At 54.3% G+C, this 17,851-nt stretch overlaps 7 protein-coding genes across 7 annotated transcripts; 3 read left to right on the top strand and 4 right to left on the bottom strand.

Annotated features, from left to right (window-relative positions):
* Positions 1–119: 119 nt before the first annotated feature.
* On the top strand, positions 120–1,503 carry ALT_4154 (cysteine hydrolase family protein; the record flags this gene model as incomplete). The annotated part of the gene is made up of 4 exons (XM_089599689.1): positions 120–210; positions 339–746; positions 811–942; positions 1,001–1,503. The coding sequence occupies 4 exons, from the start codon at positions 120–122 to the stop codon at positions 1,501–1,503; spliced, it is 1,134 nt and encodes a 377-aa protein (XP_089456027.1).
* Positions 1,504–1,916: 413 nt separating this feature from the next.
* Positions 1,917–2,543, bottom strand: ALT_4153 (TRAPP subunit TRS20; the record flags this gene model as incomplete). The annotated part of the gene is made up of 2 exons (XM_033558239.2): positions 1,917–2,289; positions 2,353–2,543. 2 exons carry the CDS (start codon positions 2,541–2,543, stop codon positions 1,917–1,919), a joined length of 564 nt encoding a protein of 187 aa, XP_033414130.1.
* Positions 2,544–2,793: 250 nt separating this feature from the next.
* Positions 2,794–4,143, top strand: ALT_4152 (splicing regulator NSRP1-like domain-containing protein; the record flags this gene model as incomplete). Its single annotated transcript, XM_033558240.2, has 1 exon — positions 2,794–4,143. One exon carries the CDS (start codon positions 2,794–2,796, stop codon positions 4,141–4,143), a length of 1,350 nt encoding a protein of 449 aa, XP_033414131.2.
* Positions 4,144–4,621: 478 nt separating this feature from the next.
* On the bottom strand, positions 4,622–6,199 carry ALT_4151 (Zn(2+) transporter ZRT3; the record flags this gene model as incomplete). Its single annotated transcript, XM_033558241.2, has 3 exons — positions 4,622–5,914; positions 5,965–6,095; positions 6,145–6,199. The coding sequence occupies 3 exons, from the start codon at positions 6,197–6,199 to the stop codon at positions 4,622–4,624; spliced, it is 1,479 nt and encodes a 492-aa protein (XP_033414132.2).
* Positions 6,200–7,036: 837 nt separating this feature from the next.
* On the top strand, positions 7,037–8,053 carry ALT_4150 (DNA/RNA non-specific endonuclease; the record flags this gene model as incomplete). Its single annotated transcript, XM_033558242.2, has 1 exon — positions 7,037–8,053. The coding sequence occupies one exon, from the start codon at positions 7,037–7,039 to the stop codon at positions 8,051–8,053; it is 1,017 nt and encodes a 338-aa protein (XP_033414133.2).
* A 213-nt stretch (positions 8,054–8,266) lies between these two features.
* ALT_4149 (putative RING finger domain protein) lies at positions 8,267–9,556 on the bottom strand (the record flags this gene model as incomplete). The annotated part of the gene is made up of 3 exons (XM_033558243.2): positions 8,267–8,610; positions 8,663–8,921; positions 8,972–9,556. 3 exons carry the CDS (start codon positions 9,554–9,556, stop codon positions 8,267–8,269), a joined length of 1,188 nt encoding a protein of 395 aa, XP_033414134.2.
* Positions 9,557–9,911: 355 nt separating this feature from the next.
* Positions 9,912–17,450, bottom strand: ALT_4148 (Arf family guanine nucleotide exchange factor SYT1; the record flags this gene model as incomplete). The annotated part of the gene is made up of 4 exons (XM_089599688.1): positions 9,912–11,758; positions 11,808–11,904; positions 13,060–15,623; positions 15,680–17,450. 4 exons carry the CDS (start codon positions 17,448–17,450, stop codon positions 9,912–9,914), a joined length of 6,279 nt encoding a protein of 2,092 aa, XP_089456026.1.
* Between the last annotated feature and the right edge of the window lie 401 nt (positions 17,451–17,851).

The raw sequence follows: 17,851 nt of genomic DNA, 5'->3' as shown, positions 1-17,851 counted from the left end.
TTTCTTTTTTTTTTTCTCTCCCAAACAGAGCTTGGTGACGCGTCACCATGGACCTATGATGCTAATATGGCGCTCTCCAGATCTTCCCTTTCCCGTGAAGATCCACACGACTTGTTGAGATGGCGGACCCCACCGATCTGAATCTCGACGCGCCTAGCGATCTCCAAGATATCCCAGATATGTCCATGCAGCTTGTGCCTCCTCCAGAAGGTACATATCCCGATAAGTAAGTATGCGTGAAATTATGCTAGCCACCCTTTTGTCACCCAATTCTGGATACATTGCTTGGACCGCTACTCATATCCTTCCCTACATGTAAAGAGCTACTCTCCTTGCAGCAGTGCAAGCTCACAGCAAAGCACATGGATACAATGTTGTTGTCAAGTCTTCCAGTACTCCTACCGAGAAGAAGCCCGGGCGTACAGCTAAAGTGTGGCTCCGGTGCGATCGGGGAGGCCATTATCGGCCCCGGAACGGGCTCACAGAGGAGACGAGAAAGCGACGACGAACATCTCGTTTGATGGACTGTCCGTTTATGCTGGTCGCAGCTGGTACTCCTGGCATCTGGACGTTGACAGTGTTAAATCCAACCCATAATCACGGGCCTATTGTCGAGAAGCCGCGACCAGTACCGCAGCATAAGGTTCGAAAGGGCCAGATCCCAGCGGTTCCCTATGATTGGCCGCATGATGCGACTCTAACGCCATATACGACTGCTTTAGTCATCATCGATATGCAGAAGGATTGTATGTATTCCGCCTGGCCATATTGCGCTTGGGTCCGAATGCTCATCACTGACGGTCATCGCAGTTTGTTCGCCTGGCGGTTACATGGAATACCAAGGATACGACATTTCAGCAGCGCAGAGTCTCATACCCAAACTGCAGCAGGTACTAAATACATTCCGTACTGCCGGATTTCCTGTTTACCACACTCGTGAAGGTAAATCCACTGATACTCTACCCCTGGCAGTGGACTTCTGATTGACATTGCCGTAAAGGTCATCGGCCTGATTTATCAACTCTCTCAAATAGAGAGGCGTTTCGGTCGCGGAATAATGCATCCGGCATGGGTATTGGCTCCCAAGGGCCTTTGGGACGCTTGTTGATACGCGGGGAAGTCGGACACGACATCGTCGACGAACTGTATCCGCTGCCTGAGGAGCCAGTCATCGACAAGCCGGGTAAAAGTGCGTTCTCGTACACGGACTTTGAGCTCCTTCTTCGGAACAAAGGCATCAAGAATCTGGTCATTGCAGGTGTCACCACGGATGTCTGTGTGTCGACGACGATGCGGGAGGCGAATGATAAAGGCTTCGACTGTGTGATCCTGGAAGACTGCACTGCCGCGGGTGAGCCGTCCCTCCATGTGAGCACGCTTGAATCCGTCAAGATGGAAGGCGGCATTTTTGGCGCCGTCGCCAAAGCAGACGACGTGATCCATGCGGTGGAGAATTTCAAAAACAGCACTGTGAAGAAGCTGGCCCCTCAAATGACGACATGAAGTGGGTCGGAGTAATCTTGGGGGAGGCGTTCTGTTGGTCTTGGAAACAGCGACAGCGGCATATCTTTTCTTGCTTTTCAGTCCCCATTTCGCATACATTTGGGAGAACGTACTTTCGTCCGTTCATCTTGCAGGACATGCTCCATCCTTTGAACATTAGCGAGCTTATTGTTGCATGCCAAATTTCCCTTTGGTCGATGCAAGCAAGATTTTGAAAACAGAGCAACAATATGGGATACTCTGCATTTGGTACACGGCGCAGAGGTTAATGGGCATCAAATAAATACACGAGTTGAACCCATGCACTTTCGATGCATCTTTCAATGCAAAGTCCATAGCAGTAGAATAAGCCACACCCCAACGCCACGCTCAGCAAGGTAAAATGCATCAGCCGTAAAAGGGCAGGCAAAGAATCACAGCCACTTCTTCCCCGCAGCCACAACCCTCGCCCGAAACACCGGACTCCGGATCTCCATCCCCTGCCGATAAAACGGACTCATGGCCGTCTTGACGTAATTCTCATACACCTCGTTCATGAACTGCCGCACCGCCTCCTCCGTCTGCGGCGAGGTTGGGTTCGCCGCGATCGAGCTACTCGACGCACGGGACGAGCTGCCCCCACCAACGGAGAAGGACGAGCCGAGCAGCGACGAGCCGGACCCCGCAGTCCCCGTCGAAGGCAGCTGAGGCGGCTGGTGCAGAAGCAGAAATCTTGTCCCGGAGGGTGTGAGGAACGCGGAGATATACGCTGAAGCGGGGGGGTAGGTATCGATGTGCTTGAGGTACCTGTACATTTAACATTGAGCATTCAATCACAACCCCCAGTAAGATTGAAATGCAGGGGCTTACATGTTGCCATTCATCCATTGGGCTTCCTCGACGATGTCCAGACTCGAGTGGATGATGAACTGGTTCATGTATTGCGCTGTGTCTGGGAAACGGAATCGGGCGATGCCATCTCCGCCGCCTTTGGAGGTGCCGAAGGCGATGTTGAATAGAGGGGCGTCGGTGGGTGAGAGGATGGTGAAGTAGTATGACATTTTCTGTTTTTGGACAGGTAATCACTTCAAGACGGAAATAGTCGTTCACTCCGGAAGTGTAAGGTAGTAAATAACAGGAGACATGGGTCCGTTTGTTTGGAGATGATTGAGTCACGTGGCTGATAAGATAACCATCTCATGAACTCATCTGCTTCACTACGGACTAAGTACTCTTCAACTTCAATATACGTTGCTATATCCCACAGCACGAAAGTTGGGACAGGTACTACAGTCTCTGTCTACTAGCACCATGCCCCCTCCGAAATTGTCCTACGGGCTCAACCTCCCCAGCAAAAAGCCCCCAACCTCGAAACTCGGACCGCCAGGTTCCCAGAAGCGCAAGAAGACCATCTTCGACTCCGACTCGGAAGGCGACAGCCAAGAGAATGCACGCGACGGCGACGGCGACGGTCCCATTGAGATAACAACAATCGGCGGGCTCGAAGAACCGGCCAGACCGTCCACCAAGGACCGACAAACCACAGAACCGCCCGCAAAACGAAAACCGCCGGCCGGCCCCCCAACCGGCAAACCCAACATCAAACCCCTAAGCAAAAGCTCCATATTCGCCGACGAGGAAGAGGCGCAAGAACCACAAGCAATGCCCCTGGGTCTCAATCCCGCCAAAAGCAAAAGCCCCGAGTACACGAACCTCTCGGCCCTCCGCAGCAGCAAGAAACACGCCGAGGACGCCCAACAGCTCGACCCCACCATCTACTCCTACGACGCCATCTACGACAGCCTGCACGCCGCCAAATCCGACAAAGCCAAAGCCGCCTCGCCTGACGCCCAGAGCGACGGGCCACGGTACATGACCTCACTCCTGCGCAGCGCAGAGATCCGCAAGCGGGACCAGCTGCGCGCGCGGGATCGACTCCTCGCCAAGGAGCGCGAGGCAGAGGGCGACGAGTTCGCCGAGAAGGAGAAGTTCGTGACCTCCGCATACAAGGCGCAGCAGGAGGAGCTGCGGCGGATCGAGCAGGAAGAAGCGGAGCGGGAGCGGCAGGAGGAGGAGCGGCGGAAGCAGAACGGCGGGACGGGCATGGTCGGGTTCTACCGGGACATGCTATCGCGGGACGAGCAGCGGCACGAGGAAGTCGTCAAGGCGGCGGAGGAGGCCGCGCGACGGGTGCAGGCGGGCGAAGTCCCCGCCGACGAAGCCGAAGCAAACAAGGAAAAGACCGCGGCGCAGATCGCCGCGGAGCTCAACGCCAGGGGCGCGCACATCGCCATCAACGACGAGGGCGAGATCGTCGACAAGCGGCAGCTGCTGTCTGCCGGGCTGAACGTCGCGCCCAAGCCCAAGCCGTCCGCCTCGGCGAGCGCCGCTGCGGCGGCTGCTCGTGCGGCTGCCAACAAGCCCCGTCTCGACCCGGGGCACCACACGGCGCGGGCGAACCAGCGCGCCCGCCAGACGGAGATGATCGCCCAGCAGCTGGAGAAGAAGGCCCGAGAGGAGGCCGAGGCCGAGGCCGCGCGACAGCGGGAGATCGCGGAGCGCACCCGTACTCGCAAGACGGAAACAGATGTGATGAGCGCGAAGGAGCGATACCTGGCGAGAAAGAGGGAGCGAGAAGAGGCGGCCAAGAAGGGGTCGTAACCCTCGCTTGTTCGTGTTTATTCCTTTGCATCCGCCTTGGGCAGGTTCTTGGAGTTAGCAGTGCATTATATGGCGTTCGATTATTTAATTTTATATGTAGAATACCTTGAAATGGGAGGAAATAACGTACTAAATCTATCGGATTACCATCCAAAGCATTCAGAAGTATCTTCGAGAACGGATATATGTATTCGGCGGAGAGCATGACACAATGAGTGAAGCATGATTAGGCTTTATATTCAGGCATGCTCTATACTACACTAACCACTGATAAAACAAAACAGTCGTAACTCGTAATGCAGATAGACAGTCGTCAAGGATCACACGATAATAACAATACCAGCCCTATTTTCATATACCCAATTTTATACGGATGCAACCAGCCCCATGCAACCATGCACAATGCACACAGACATTTACTTTGAAGAAAAGAGATTGAACCTCAACGCCTGAATGAACCCGGAAGTACGGAGTAGACTCACGCAGTCAGGGCAAAACTCAGCCCCATTAACCCCATCCCAGCAATGGCGAATCCGACCCCGACCCCGCGATTGTGCGTCAATCCCAGCCCTTCACTGAAAAGCTGCAGGCCAACCGAAGTCATAATGCCGGCTGTGGCAGCGAACATGCCGCCATAAACACCCCAGGAGGGACCGGTCGTCTCGTCGTGGTGGCCGGCTTTCTGCGCGCCCCAGATCCAAAGAGCGGCGAGGGCGGCGCCGGCGGGCTGGCTGATTCCGCCCAGTAAGCTGGACCAAAACATGGCTTTCCAGCGGGAATTGAGCGCGAGGTAGAGCGGCAGGGCCATGGCGAAGCCTTCGCTGATATTGTGGATGAAGAGGGCAACGAAGACGGTCATGCCGAGCGTGGGGCTGGCGTGATTGGTAGCGTATGTGATGAAGCCCTCTGGGAGCTTGTGCAGGGCAATAGCCAACGAAGTCTGGAGTCCGATAGCGAGAAAGGCATTCTGGGGCACGTGGTGGTGGTGTTGCGCCGCTGTGGGCCGTGGAGCTTTGGTCGAATCGTTTTGATCTTCTGGAGATTTGTGGGGATAGACTTCCAGACCTGCCCGCAAGGAGGATGCGCTGCTTTGGTTTTCCTGGGAGTTACCGGCATCCAATGGTCCCGAGAAGGCTTGTATCGGATCATGCGACTGGGCGAGCAACCCTGGGCCAGCGCCTTCTTCAGATCCTGCGCGTTCCGAGTCCAGCTGGACACCAATGCTGTGATGCGTGGTTAAGGAAGGGCGAGAAATCTCCTCGACGACGCTAATCATCTGCGTGTTAGTGAGGATCTTGGAACATTCAAGACCGCAAGTCTGCGAAAAACCATAGCACGGGCCGTTTTCGTCACAGCGGGGTTTGACGCCACCCATGAGCTGATTGATGCGACGAGTCAACCGGGACCGCAGAGGTTCGAGCGCCGGTCGCTCAATGGCACCCGGCATGGACTTGCGAGAAGGCGACGTCGATTGTAACAGGAGAGGCGTCCGTTCGGTAGAGCCATTTTCCTGGCGCAGAGCGGACGCCGGCTGTTCTTGCCGTCCAACGTCGCCGCGCTCGGGATCTTGGGTTTTTGGTTGGTGGGTATGGGCGCAATCGACGACATGAGAGGGAATATGCTGGTGGATGAAGGCAGAAACAAGTCGAATGGCAATCACGCCGGCCACGAAGAGTCCGATCAGAGTGCAGGCCGCGGCGCGGGGCGAGAATCCAGCTCGAGTGAGGTATTCCTTCGAGGTGGGGAGCATGCTATAGAGGGAGGTGAAGAGCTACAGGGATTAGTACTGCAGGTATGAGTGGGGCAATGGAGTAAATGTACCATAACACCAGCACTCAAGCATAGAGAGGCCGATAAGAAGCCATTGCTGTTGACAATTTGGAAGTTCTTGCGGCGAGAGAATCGCCGCAGTATAACATCGATGCAGATGAGGGACGAACCAAGGACGCAGGCTTTGATGAATTAGATTGGAATTACCGCAGTTCGTTCTAGAGAACTTACCTATGCCAGAGACTCCGCTCATCAGCCATCCTCGGAGGTCATTATTGGCAGCCATGATGGGCTGAGGGTGGAGGAGCAGTAGCAGGAGCAGTAGCAGTGCGTCTGAATGGGAAGGGCAGAAGGCGGACGGAAGACTGTGATGTCACGAGAATATCCGGAATGAGTGCCAATAATGACAATGGCAGGAACCACTTTACTCCGCTGTTTGTATAATCACATATGTTCAGATATTCCGAAGTTGTTGTCAGCAGGATAAATCCGATAAACACATCTTGTCGAGGATCAGCCCCCTTGGAACAATACTTGGACCATTCCTCGAGTCCAGGTGGTGACACTCACACATTATAAATACCGCCGCCGTCTTTGCTCCCAAGGTCCGCACTGTCACCGCCATATTAACAGGCAGAAGGGCGCTTGGATTCCCATCATGAAACTGATGGCATCTTATGTCTCACGATGCAGTTGGTAAGCATTCATGCAAAAGGTCTGGCAATAGGCTGGCTTATAGTTTGCTCTGGACAGCGACCATCTCCAAGTGCAGGGTTCATATCATGTCTCCCCTACTAAATACAGACTCGGAGATGTCAGCAGAACATTCAAGCAGATGACCATCTACTCTTTGCAGTTCCTTCAGTACGATTTTCTTCCTATATAACCAAGGTAGTTGCCTGTCAATATCTCCCTCTTGGAGACTCACTCCCTACCCATCCTGTACCTACAGTGTTGTTGATGGTGTCTCAGCATCTCTGTGCTCTCTGATTGGCTGCTACTTTGGCTTCATCTTTGCTTTCTTCGGCAATATTTTCTTTTTCTCTTCTTAACTCCGCCTCAACTGTCTCCTTCTTTCTACTTTCTTGACTCGGTCCAACGAGTCTTTTAATTCATATCCATCATGTCGAAAGCTACTATTGCGGCCATCGCTGCCGCCAGTGCAGCTACTGGTGCTGGTATCACCGCTCTCCTTTACTCCTCATCCTCTCGACCTCAACAGCAGCAGCAACAACAACAACAGCTCCCTCCTCCCCCGCCTCCGTCCCAACCGGCTACAATCTCTCCTCCCGCAACCATTCCTCCTCCCTCTCTGGCCAAGACTCCCGCCAGTAAACCCTCAGGCGGCTCCCCGGTCGATCCTGCCGGTATCTACCAGTATGGCTTCCCCGGTCCCATTGCCGATACGATCACCTCTCTGCCCTTGACTGGCGCCTACGACCGTCGCACACGTAATCCCGCCTGGGTCGCCGAGCACATCACACCGTACTCGCTCTCCCTGAAGAATGCCGACCGGAAACACAGCGCCTTTGTCGAAGACGCCAGCATCCCCGCCATCTTCCGCGCCAAACTGGCCGACTACTTCCGCTCCGGCTACGACCGAGGCCACCAGGTGCCTGCCGCAGACGCCAAATGGTCCCAGGACGCGATGGATGGCACCTTTGCGCTTACCAACATGTGTCCCCAGGTCGGCGAGGGCTTCAACCGCGACTACTGGGCGCACTTTGAGGAGTTCTGCCGCGATCTGACCAAGAAGTACCCCTCCGTCCGCATCGTCACGGGCCCCTTGTACCTGCCCCATCGCGATCCGGACGGCAAGTGGCGCGTCTCGTACGAAGTGATTGGAAACCCGCCCAACGTGGCTGTGCCGACGCACTTCTACAAGGTCATCTACGCCGAGGACGGCACGGCCAGCCCGACCAGCAAGGTCTCGCTGGGTGCGTTTGTGCTCCCCAATGCCCGCATCCCCAACGACAAGCGTCTGGCTGAGTTCGAGGTGCCGCTGGAGGTGTTGGAGCGGGCTAGTGGGTTGGAGTTTGCTTCCAAGCTGGATGTTAGCCGTCGCAAGCGTCTCTGCCAGGAGGTCCGGTGCGATATCGTTGTGCGCGAATTCAACAACGCCAATAAGAGAGCGGCCTAGACTCTGCCGGGCTGGGTGTTCATTTATACAATTACTCCATGTTCTTTCGGGTGTACCTATATTCGTTCTCGTTTGTCTGGCGTTGGGCGTCCTTTGGACATGGCCTTTCATCTCATAGATCATCTAGTCTAGTCAACTAGTCAAGTAACTGCTACTGGAATACTATTTTCACAAGTACATATCCAGATCCCAAACTCCATGCATGAGCCAATCTTAACATTGAAAGGCAACCCCAGCCTTCATCGCCACATTCCCTCCTGCTCCTGCAAACCCGGTCCCCTCGGAGCTGACCTGCACTAACCCCGGTCGAATCCCCTGCTCCTTATCCTTCTTCTTCGACTTCTTGCCGTTGCCCTTTTCGGTTCCATTCTCCTCAGCTTCGGCCTTGGGATCCCGCGGCGTAATATCCGCCTCGCACACGTAGCAGAGGATCAACCCGTGTAGTTTCGCCGTCCGCTCCTGTTCCTCTTTGCTGGCATGGGGATCGGGGACATCGTGCGGCGTCATGAACTTGGCGACGCACGGTTGGCAGATAACATGACCGCAGGGTTTCGCCACTAATTTGTTAGCCGGACTGAGCGCGAGCGTTTGTACTAGGGGCAAACATACACATCGCCTTGAGCCCGTTACTGAGGTTCTTCTTGCAGCTAGGACAGATCCGCGAGACGGTGCCGTCCGCCGCCTTCTCCTCCGTAAAATGCACATCGACCAGCGATTTAAGCGAGTAGGCATGGCGGTTCTCGTCCGTCGACCCAGGACAGATGGGAGTCATCTTGACGGCCTTGTTAGCGGCGATTTCGTTGGGATCGGTCGATGGCGTGAGCGAGGGGACCCAGAACGAAGGGAGCGCGGATTTGCTCGACTCCGACTGCACCAGTTAGCCAAATGTATAACCACATAGTCATCTGCGAGAAGCACCTTCTCCCGCTTGAGCTCCCGCTTCAACCGCTCCTGTTCCTCCCGCGCAATCCGAGCCATCTCCTTCTCATCCAGCTCAAAGATCTTCTTCCGCTTCCCGTCGACCTCAATCTCTCGAGCCTTGAACGCCGCCAATGCCTCCTCCGTCTCCTCCGCCTTGCGCTTCCGTTGATTATCGCCGTTGCCGCCGCCGCCAGTCCCCTTCACATGATCATTCTTCGCGGCCTCCAGCCCCATACTCACGAGCTCAAACTCGCGCAGTTCCCTCCGCCGCGCATCCTCGAGCGCTCGCTCTTCGTCCTCGGCCAGGCGCTTCCGGGCCTCCTCGCGTTCTCGCTCGAGACGCTTAATCTCCTGCCGTTGGGCGAGGAGGTCGTTGATGGCGCATTCGCGACAGAAGAGGTCGCCGTTCGTGGCGCAGGCGACGGGGGTTCGGGCGGGTTGCAGGCAGAGTCGACACGAGCCAAAGGGGAGGAAGGAGTCGCGGCTGATGACGCCGCGCTTGGTGCCCCAGGTTGAGCGGAGGAGGCCCCGTTCGTAGGAGGTGAAATGGGGGAGAGAGGTGTTTCGTTTGGAGTGCGCCATTTTGGGTCGTGATGGTGGTTATCGGCGCATTTATCTCGGGGGAGGGTGGTGTTACGGGCGGGACTCGATGAGACAGAGTATGTATTTTGAAAGTAGTTTAGCTATACACAGACAAGAAGAACAGCATCTGGCTGGGTTGAAAGATGAAACGCATTTAAAGGTTGAGGGGAAAAGTTGGGGAATCTGAAGAAACGAAGCTCTGGGGATGAAGATAGATAAAGCGTGACATGACATAATCATTGATCCGTCGTCCACTTCTTTCTCGCCGTCACTCCACCTTCATCTCCATTCCAGCCTTCCCATCACTAATTTCCGTCAAGAATTGCTGAATATTCCAACATGTGAGGGAACGAAGTCACCAAAGCTCAATAGGAGCAAACTTCTCGATCTCCGGCAGAACAGGAGGCGTCTCGAGCACCACTCTCTTTCGGGCTGCCACCTCGTGCACAGCGGGCTGCGATGGCACCGACTCGTGCTCGTGAGGAGACACCAGGGTCCATGGTCCGCCAAGCGTCTCATGCTCTTGTTTGCCCTCTACTTCGTCTTCCTCGTCGGCTCGCTTCTTCGGTTCGTTCTTTGCGCCTAGTAGGTGCCGCAGAGCTTCCCTGTCGTGCTCCCTGACTTCCCGCTGCTGCCGTTCTGGCTTCTCCTTGTCGTGAGCCTCGAATTCGGCCGCCAGTTCGCGGCAGAGATCCAGGAAATCTTTTTCTGGCTCGATGCAGTCTGGATCCGTATGCGTAGCCTCCTTAGCCGCTTGTTCCTCCCTCTTCTTCTTCCTGGCTGCCTTCTTTCTCTCTTGCTTTCTTTCTGCCTCCTTTGCCTTTTTCTCCTCGATTATCCGTTTCCTCACCTCGGGATCGTACCACCATGGTATGAACTCGACAGGGTCTGGCTCCTCGTCCTCGAATTTCTTCCGTCTTGCATCCTGCGCATCGTAGCGGATGAGGTATCTACTCTCTCCCGGCTTTGCCAGGCTGTCAGGAATGCGACGGTAGCGGTGCAGTCGGATGTACTCGTCCGGCTTTGCTGTGAGCATGAACAAGACATCTGCAGAGTGCTTTTGATCTGCAAACATGAAATAGCATTGTTTCACGGCGGACCGGCCGCGGGTGCTAGCTCCAAAGCCCGGCATGAGAGGAGGCATCTGGCAATAGACCCTGATTCTGTCGTACAGATGACCATTGGGACCATGGAGACTCAGAACCAAGCCGCGTGCCTTGATCAAGAAGAGCATAGCCCGGCCGAGATCGCAGTTGAATCCCGCAATCAGCGCGCAGTAGAGCCAGACCTGGACCCCGCGAGTGTCGCTGATCTTGAGCCGCTCGTACAGCTTAATCAGCTCGTAGGCGTTCTTGAACACCACAGCGGGGCGTTTATACAGTGTATCTGCGTCTTCGAAGATGGTCTCGAGAGTGTAGAGCTTCTCCAGAGCATTCTCCGTCTCGTGGACGGGGTCGCGACAGAACGGACACGCGCACCAGAACTTGCAGTACATACTGGACATCAACTGGCGTACTCCACACTCCCCCTTGGCGTAGAAGTAAGCAACGGTGATCTCCTCGCCTGGCTTGATGTCCCTGGACGCACGCACCACCGCCCGTCCAATCCTCGGCGGCAGGCTCTTATCCTCGTCCCCATTCTCATCCCTCGGGTACCGCAATGTATAGTAGAGAGACGCATTCGGAATGCACGAGTGGTTCACAAACGCCAGATTCAGCCCCAGCACCAACACCTTGGCATTCTCCGGCTGCAAAGCAATCATATGGTATCTCTTCCAGATCTGAGCATACGCACCCCCAGAGGAACCCTGTGGCTGCGGATTCGGCAGACCCAGAAAACCCCGGTGCCACTCCTCGCCCATCGCGCGAACCTTCTCAGCAACGAGGTCGTCGGCCGTCTTTGCGTTCTTCCAGCGCTGGACCTCTGGGCCCGCAAGCCAGGCGACTTTATCCGCGAAGACGACCTCCCCGGCAGGGATGCGCCCGGTGGCGAACAGACCATAGCCGATCGACTCGTCGATGTACTTGCTCTGAGTTTTCTTTGCATATGTACGCCTGTAAAGCATCTCATCTGGGTCTCCGGAAACAGGGACCAGAACGGGCCGACGACTGGACCGCGGCGGCGGCGACGGAGGGGGAGCAGGCAGCGCAAGCAGCGGACGGCGCACCTCTACCTGTCTCTCTCCCTCTCCCTCTTTGTCTCCTAGAAACAATCAGTATTCATCTTATGAATTTATGAGTAGAATGCCCACCAGCACGAGCATGATCCAGACCCATCACGCCGGTCATCTCCTCACGTGACTGTGCAAGACCTAAAGACATCCTTCTAGGAACAGTAACAATAAGTAACTAACAGTAAGTAGTCAGCGTTGAACCTCTCAGGATATCACAAACATAGCCAACTGTCTTATGTCAGGACGAATGAAAGAAACCCCTTACCGTGTTTCTGTTTCCTTCTTGCTCTCACCAGCCAAGACCAATCAAGCAGGCAAAACAGAGATAGATAAAGAATGCCCTGATCTATGCACAGTAGATAATCAGCAAGTCAGACCATCAGCCTTTGAGCTGTCACTTACTATCTCTTCTGAGTGTGTTCTGTTTCCAATCTCTCTTCTTTACTGGGAATCAGCCTTAGGATGAGAGATGACTGCTGTATCCTAGGCTGACTATCAACTAACTCAAATGCAAAGATGAGATGAGATGAGATGAGACAAGTCCAGGATGACGAGATGACGATGGAAGACTGAATGGCAAAAGACAGATGGATGGAAGAAGAAGTCTACAGATAAACACAACAACAGAAGTCACAGCGAGGGGTCAACGACGACAACGACAACGCCGAGAAGCACTGTTGCTGTGAAGGCGTGGTGTGCACATGCTGCAAGCGGGTCCGTCGCAGACTATCCATCAGTGATGGATGCATGGAGAGATGTGAATGGCATGAACAATAGAATAGACTAGATGAAGGATTTCCTATTTCCTATTCTTTGTCTATATAACCCTAGGGAATCATGAGATGGGCTTGATCGGATCGACCGCAGTCGACTACAAATAGCATCTCAAGAGTAGCAAATGTAACTGTATATTGTAATCTCCTTGGAGACGACATGCTATGAATTTTCAGATACCTGCCAAAATGCTGCCTTCCCATATAAAATCCGTGGACCAACAGCCATACAAACAGACCAGACCAATCGACCCTGTTGCCCTACTGGGCTACAGCCGAAGCATATGAAAAAGGAAATAATGATGCGAGGACCGCCTGTGTGAATTCTATGAAGCCGGCTCAAAGCAATAGAAAAAAAAGAGGGAAAGAGAGAGCAAGAGAGAATGTCAAATGCTTGGCTAGGCAGCGCTGCGAACAAGTCAAGCATATTTTGGCCGAAATGCTTCCTCCAACACCGTAAGCTGACGCCAAAAGAAAAGAAATGAAAAACTGAGATGGATTGGGTATGAAGTCATGAACAGAAGGTGATTGGTCTTCAGGTGCTCTTATGCATGTACAGCTTGCTCGGGTGGGCTCGACTGCATCTTTTGGATTGTATTTTCGTCGACGGCTGCCTCATCAGCGGATGTCGAAGGGGACGACCGCTGATCTTTTGGCAGTACCAATGATCCCGGGAAAGCCGCGGTGGACGAATCAGCGTCATCTGAGGCCGGAAGATGAGAACTTAGATCTATGGCGGGGTCGCTCTTGACCTTTCTGTCCTCCAGGTTCGAAGTGGCATTCCCATCTCTGGAACCCTCGCTCTCGACCGGATCGAGAACGCTAATTCTTGTTGCAGTGCTTCCGCTTCGCAATGATTGGGATATTCCTGGATTTATCGGTTCCGAGACACTCGGATCGCCGCCGCTCAGAATCGCAGGGTCAGAGGCGCGGGGTTCCTCAGATGGAGTAGGTTTGCGTAGCCTGAGGCGCTCTTCGGGAGTCATATTCTGCCACTCAGATCCGAAAGTGACAATAGATGCCTTCTTCCCATGAACAGTAAACTGCGGCGCCTTGCGGGAGAGACTCTCGCCTTCCTTCGTATCTTGCTCGTCCTCGGGCACCACTTCGCTAGACATCGAGTCTCGCTGCTTTTTAACCCGAGCATTATGTCCTTGTTGTCCGTGGTGGGAATCGCGAAGTGTGCGGTGAAGGCTGCGACGAATCCGGCTTATCTGCTCTCCGGGCCGGGACTCCGCGCTATCTCGCCTGTGTTCGCCATCCGTCTCATGGGCTGTGACGGACTGTCTAGTCCCGCGCGGGGAGCTGTTCACCTCTAACAAACCAGCCTCACGGAGGATACGCTCCTCGCCGTCGTCCATGCTGATCGGAGAGGTCAATTTGGAGGCATGAGATCCTAGACTGGCAACATCTATCTTGCTGCCCGCGCTCAGCACCGATGGCTCGCGTTCGAGCCGGTTTGCCGGGCCTGGCGAATACGACTTGGCGCGGTCTTTGCCCATGTCCGTAGATAAACGTCTACCAGCACGGCCAGTAAGGTCTGAGGATGTCACCGACACCGGAATGCTTGGCCTGCGAATGTCACTAGCAGTAATTTGGGACGACGGGACCCTATGAACAGGCGCATACTCGTCAGACGGCAACTGCGGCGACGTAGTCTGACTCGGGGACTGCACTGTGTTGGCAGGCGGCTGTGGCAGGGCCCCTGGCTCCGAAGTGGAGGTGTTTCTGGTGGGTATTTGTAGATGAAGTGACTTCTGGTCCGCAAGCAACTTGGCCTCTTCATCCTCGGTGCCCAGATCCTGGAGGAGAACCTCCCGGTAGCATTTGTTACGCCAGATGTCCTGCCTCACCCACTTGAGCTTGGCCGCCATGCGCCCTGCTGCCATGATGACCTGCTCCCTCGCCCTCGAGGTTACCGGCGTTAAAACTTGTAGGTGTCTCGCATTCCTCAGGAGGTCGTCAAGCTGCCTTTGGCTCACGAAAAGCTTTTCGTTTGTCTCCAGGATCTTCTGTCGCATGAGCTCCTTACGAGCCGTGACCAACTCCTCGGCCACGTCGGTATCGGGATTGGGAGAGGGAGGCTCCCTGTCTGCGGAGCGACGTGAATTGTACGACGTCACGGAGGCTTTGCGACTCATTCTGTTGCGCTGAGCGTCGTAATTGGTGGCTATCATACCTTTGGTGCGGACCCCCGTGCTTCGAAAGGCAGCAGCGTAATTGATTTTTGCCAGCCAATCGTTCATGTCGTCTTCGGAATTGGCCAAAAACACCTCCTCCAACGCGTGATGGCGGACGAAAAGGAAAGCGTGTTTATGCTTTTTGTAGCCCGAATCCACCAACGCAACCGCATCATCCGTGGACATGATGCCATCGGGTTTGAACTCGGTGAGAGGTGGTTTGAATACAACCGCCCGTCGCCCCCCTTCCTTCTGATGAGACTCATATTGGGACATTAACGATTTGATCCAATTGGCGTCTCGAAAGAAGTACAACTGCGAGAAGGTAAGCAGCGCGCCCCATTCTTGCCACGGCGATCTGGCTCTCTTCTTCCTTGGGTCTTTTCGCCAGAGCAGACCAACTTTGGCCACTTTGATGTCTACCAGACCAGGGTTCGATTCGGCCGGATTCTGGATGCTAGCCGGCATGAACGCATCAGGTCGTGACCGGGCTGATATGATCTGCAGAATAGCTGTTTTCGAAAAGGCCTGATGCAGGCTGTTGATGTCAGGTGGCCCTGACGTCCCATGACATTGATATGTGTCCTCCAAGTTCATGACGTCCTTGAGGCTCGGCCGTAATGAGTCGAGCTTGCCGTCCATGATCAACGTGTATGGGTCCACCGGTTCCCTTGATACGCGCGACAAATGCTCTGAACTTTGGGTCTTGAACAAGGGCCGTCGAGGCTTTGCAAGCTGACGATTGTGAGAGGGTGTATCTTCGATATGGATAAAGGGCGTGTAAGCGATGTTCTCGTAAATGCATTCCAAAACGTCATCAGATACGCCTTCGCCACGAGTATTTCGAACATAATCCGACTTTTGCATCTTGCGCTTATTGTTCTTGTTAAAGACATCGGTGTGTAGAATCAAGATGGAAAATGCAATGAAATATGCTTGGTCTGTACAGAGAAAATCAGTATAAACGGCCCCACGATGCATAATGAGCTGAACATACCGGAAGAAGCAAAGATGCCAGGATTACATTCATGATATCGGTCGGCAAAACTTTGCAGGAAGCGATCAATCTGTTGGGTCTCTTTGGGCAACTCGGCACCCATCAAAAGCTTTCGAATGGCCATATCGATAGGGTCACCAAAGAAAATGAATCTCCGCATATACTTTCGCAATGCGGTCTTGTAGAAATCCTCATTCGACTGACAGAGTACGCCGGCGATCGTGCTCTTGGGTATGCTCTCTTCGAGTCGCGTCAGATACGTCGCTGGTGTGTCATTCTCCTCGCGTTCGGGGTAGGACAGTTTGCGAACAGGAGTATCCGAGCCTCTCACACCGGGAGAGCCATTTCGCATAACTGGGGGTTCCGAATTTTGCCTCAATCGGTGTGAGATGCTGAAGATGTCCCCGAAACTTTTGCGTCCACTGGTGGAAGTCGAAGTACGACCGGACGAGGCGAATTGAGCGGGTGACTGTTGCCCAGCATCGCGGAGATTAGCCAACGAGTCTAGTGTCGATGACCTTGGTCGCGGTTTGATTCGATGTCCACTTCGAGTGGACGTAGCTGACCGGGCGGAATTGGCGGAGTTCGCCGAGTCCTTTCTGCGCAGAGGAAAAGCCGGGGAGGCAAGACCGACAGTCGAACGACTGGGCGATGGAAGCGGAGAAACGCGGTCCTGATCCTTCTCATCCGGCGGCTCGAAGCTGGATGAGGGATCAGAACTCATGGCCCTGGATATCTGCGAGTCTTGTCCATGGCCATTCATGGGTTGACTGCCAGCCGGTCGAGGAGGCAAGGGAAATAGAGGACCCCGATTTCTCTTCAAACGTGGCATGCGAAAACGTTTACTTCCGCTTAAAGTTCCGTCGTTCGGGGAATGGGGGCGGTATAGTCCATGGTCTCCGGAACTCTGATCCGAACGGGATGACTCGGAAAAGCGAGCGTCGGTGACGGAAGAACGTTGGGACTCGTTGCCCGGCTCACGGCCACCACTGCGTATTGACGTAGTCGAGAGACGACCTGGCTCTTCCCCGCTCATCTTGGACGTTGACAATGTAGCATCGGTTGTCTGCGACCCGTTGGAGCCCTGGGCCCCATGGCGAGACCTGGTACCTGGACTCTGTCGCTGAGCATACATCTGTGATCCGTCGGACGAGCTCTTTTTCGATCCGGAGAGGATTTTGAACTTGGGTTTCTTCTTAATGGGTTGATCCAGTTCATTGCTAGTGGGTGCGGTGGTGATGATGGTGGGAGCTGAAAATAGGCGGCGGGGATCAAAAGTTAGCATACGTAGATCGACAATATGTATAAACTGTAGTAGCTCGGGTGTATACTCACGCGGTAAAGGAGGCACAGGAGGTGTTCCCTCCTCACCCTTGGCATAAGACCTTGATAATTGGGGATCCGACGCATGCCGGAGCTTCATGAAACTGAACCGGTTCCGGCGCCAGGTAGAAGCATCGTCCTGCACCAAGGCTGCGCCCACATTGCCCTTTCTTGAGCGAATAGTGTCCGCTGGCCCTTCCGACAAGTGTTTATTATCGTTGTCTCCGGCCTCATGATCGTCGTGGTCATTTTCGTCATCGTGGTCAGGTCCCGCTAAGAGAGGTGAACGAGGGGCGGACTCCGAGTGCCTGGATGTAAGGTTGGTTGCCGATGGAGTCGATCGAGGCAATTGTTCGCTATGACGAGAGAGTGCTTGAGGCTCGACAACACTGCGTCTCTTGGAGTCATTGCTATCGAGAGCGCCGAGTCGCAACCCTTTCCAATGCATGGCTGAAACAAGACGACGGGAGTCGGGTCCTTAGGTGATCCTGCTGCGCAACCGGTTGAAGCGACCCATCCGACAATAACTTTATAGATATCGAGCGATTTATCCACGGCGAATGATTGTACTTCGGACAGGAAGTTCAAGGGGCAACCCGAACTCTTGGAAGCCGTTCGGTAATGCACGATTTCGGAGGATATACGGCGTAGGGATCATGAAAAACGACCGATTGACATCGCGGACAATTCGTAGCAGAGCGAGGAATGAAGAAGAAATAAATTTGTCTAGCTTGAGAATCGAGCTATTTGGCGATAATCGAGGAGGTCGCAAAGGTTCGAAAAGGGGAAAGGGGGGAACAGAAAAGGCAGTCGATTGAGAAAGAGAACCCCGGATAGTCGACAAGCAGA

Source organism: Aspergillus lentulus (assembly GCF_001445615.1).
Source record: "Aspergillus lentulus DNA, contig: Alt08, strain: IFM 54703, whole genome shotgun sequence".
NCBI classification, from domain to species: Eukaryota; Fungi; Ascomycota; class Eurotiomycetes; order Eurotiales; family Aspergillaceae; genus Aspergillus; species Aspergillus lentulus.
Note: the sequence above shows the minus strand (reverse complement) of the source record. Positions and strands in the feature narration are given on the sequence as shown.